Source organism: Oryx dammah, unplaced genomic scaffold, assembly GCF_014754425.2.
Source record: "Oryx dammah isolate SB20612 unplaced genomic scaffold, SCBI_Odam_1.1 HiC_scaffold_3954, whole genome shotgun sequence".
NCBI lineage: Eukaryota > Metazoa > Chordata > Mammalia > Artiodactyla > Bovidae > Oryx > Oryx dammah.
In genome coordinates, this window is record NW_024073935.1 from 1,090 (window position 1) to 3,558 (window position 2,469).

At 66.6% G+C, this 2,469-nt stretch overlaps 1 protein-coding gene across 1 annotated transcript; it reads right to left on the bottom strand.

The window, feature by feature from the left end:
• Positions 1–1,655: 1,655 nt before the first annotated feature.
• On the bottom strand, positions 1,656–2,463 carry LOC120859877 (interferon-induced transmembrane protein 1-like). Its single transcript, XM_040235801.1, has 2 exons — positions 2,369–2,463; positions 1,656–1,927 (listed from the first exon to the last, which is right to left on the bottom strand). The coding sequence occupies exons 1-2, from the start codon at positions 2,414–2,416 to the stop codon at positions 1,736–1,738; spliced, it is 240 nt and encodes a 79-aa protein (XP_040091735.1). The 5' UTR covers positions 2,417–2,463; the 3' UTR covers positions 1,656–1,735.
• Between the last annotated feature and the right edge of the window lie 6 nt (positions 2,464–2,469).

Below are 2,469 nucleotides of genomic sequence, written 5' to 3' on the forward strand. Positions count from 1 at the left end.
CACCGGTTTGCGGTGAGGGTCCTGCTAGGAGGGAGCCCCCCTGGTGCAGGCCGCAAAGGCCCGTGTTCTGGACCTTCTGAAAATCCACAGGAGGCCCGAGGCATCAAACAGGGGAAACTGAGGGACCTTCCCTCGACGGCCCTGGGAGCTGACGGCCGGGCCGTGAGCAGCTGTGGTCCTCGGAGCCACACCCCCGCCTGGTCCCAGGGGACAGTCCCGTGTCCTCCGTCAGCTGTGGGAGACCTGGGCTGGGCTGAAAGAGCTGGGGGAGCGGGAGGACAGAGCGGGGAGGTTGGAGCCCTGGGCCAGGGTGACAGGGGGGTCCCTTTTCCAAGGAGCCCGTGGGGAGAAGGCTCTGCCTCTGCTTTGCCTGGACTGGGCCTCGGAGGAGTTCAGAAGACAGGGCTCCTTAAGATGGCAGGTTTGGTCCCAGCTTGGGGAGGGCAGAGCAGGGCAGATGAGTCCCGGGTGGGGGGTGGGCAGGCGTGCCCCTGGCCTCGCCTCTGGCTCCCTTCCTGTTGCTGCTGGCACGGCAAGATTCTGCCTCCCCAGCCCACCCAGCGGGGTCTGCGCCGCTGGGCAGCGCCCCTGCCAACTCCAGGGCTTTGCCGGCTGCTGGCTCTCCCCCACCTTCGAGGAAGTCCTTCCCGACCCTGAGGGGCGTGCCTGCCAGCCTCCTCCAGGACTTCCTTGGTGCTGCCCCTCCCTGCTCACGGGTGTCAGGCCCACAGGGAGAGGGGCTCCCTCCTGGCCCACCCTGGGATCCCAGCCTCCCCGCAGCCTCCCCGCGTCAGGGGGCTGGGGTAGGGACAGACTGGCGGGGGGACCCACATGAGGAGTCGGGGGACGAGGGGGTGGCTCCGCTGCCCCTCCACACGCCCCAGCCCAGATGGCGGTGACGGGGCCTGCCCTGCCCCTCGAGTGCCCCCGAGTCTGGAGGCCATGGCAGGAGAAGGATGGGGCTGATGTTGAGGGCAGGGCAGGGCAGGGCAGGGCAGGGGCCTCTCCCCTAGCTGAGCAGCACGGGGGTCTCTGCAGTGGTGGACGCGGTGCTCCTGTTGCCTTCCCGGCAGAGAACGTGCCGCAGGGTGTGAGAGGGAGCTGGGCGCCAGGAGAGCCGGGACTGACCAGCGTCCTGGCCGGGCCGCCCTCGGACCCCCGAACTTCTGCTGTTCGCTCCCTGGAAACCTCTGTTAGCCACCAGTCAGCTGCCGGCCGTGACCCTGGCCTGCTGGCGCCACCCCCTTTCTGGAACCTCGCTGCTCTGGACGTCCTGGCTGTGTTGTGACCCCCGCGCTCTGGACTCGCCTGGAGCACAGGTGACTTGCCACCCGAATCTGCATTTCTCCAGTTGCAAACCCCAAGGCGCCAAACTACCTTCTTTATTTGCAGGCTTCTGAGCGTTTTTGTTCCGTTTTGTCAACAGAGCCGAGGGTGTTCTGCGCCCAACCCTTGAGGAACCCACACCCCAACCCCCTGACCAGTAACTGCAGCCCCAGCCCAAGGCCCCAGACAGGCCGGGCCAGAGGACTGGCTGGGCCCCACCTAGAGCCGCAGAGCAGGTGGGACAGAGCGGGGTGGGGGGAGGTGGGCTCGGGCTCACGGCCGGGCTGGGACTCTCAAGGGCGCCCTCCCCAGGTCAAATCACAGCGCCCTCACATACAAATGCCTCCTTTTATTTCCTGGTGGACAGATGCAGGAAAAAGGGGTGACTGCCTCGGGCTGTGGGCAGGGACTAGTGGCCTCCGCCGTTCCGTACGAGCTCCGAGATTGCCTGAACGATCATCAGGGAGCCGGTGGACACAACGATGATGAGGACGATGGTCAGGAGGAGGCCCAGGACCAGGGCCCAGATGTTCAGGCACTTGGCGGTGGAGGCGTAGCTCTGGGCCCCAGTGATGTCGCCGACCATCTTCCGGTCCCTAGACTGGGGGAGGAGAGGTGGTGAGGGGCCTGTGGCTCAGGCCCCCCTGCCGGACCCCACTGCCCGTTCCTCCCAGCGAGGACCCACGCCCGCCCGGCCTCTGGAGTCGAGCACGGCAGTGGCCGGTGAGCGCTCCTCCCCTCCTGGGGTCTCCATGAGCTTTCCCACAGACAGTCAGCCTCTCCAGGAGGCCCAGGGCTCTCCCATCCTCCTCTCAGCCCCCTCACTGGCCGCTCACCCACCAGGAGAGAAAAGGCTGACCCTGGTCATCCCCACACCCATCCTGCAGCCTCATCAAGACCTGCACGTGTACACACACACACACACACACACACACACACCATGCACACAACACACGGGGGCTCCCCAACCCCACGTGTCACCCGGGCTGGGCCCTCTCCAGGCTCCCAGCACTTTCTGGAGACGCCCCAGGTGCCCACCCACCTTCACAGAGTAGGCGAACGCCACGAAGCCCAGGCAGCACCAGTTCATGAAGACGGTGTTGAACAGGGACCACACGATGTGGTCGGGCACGGCGGTGTCGC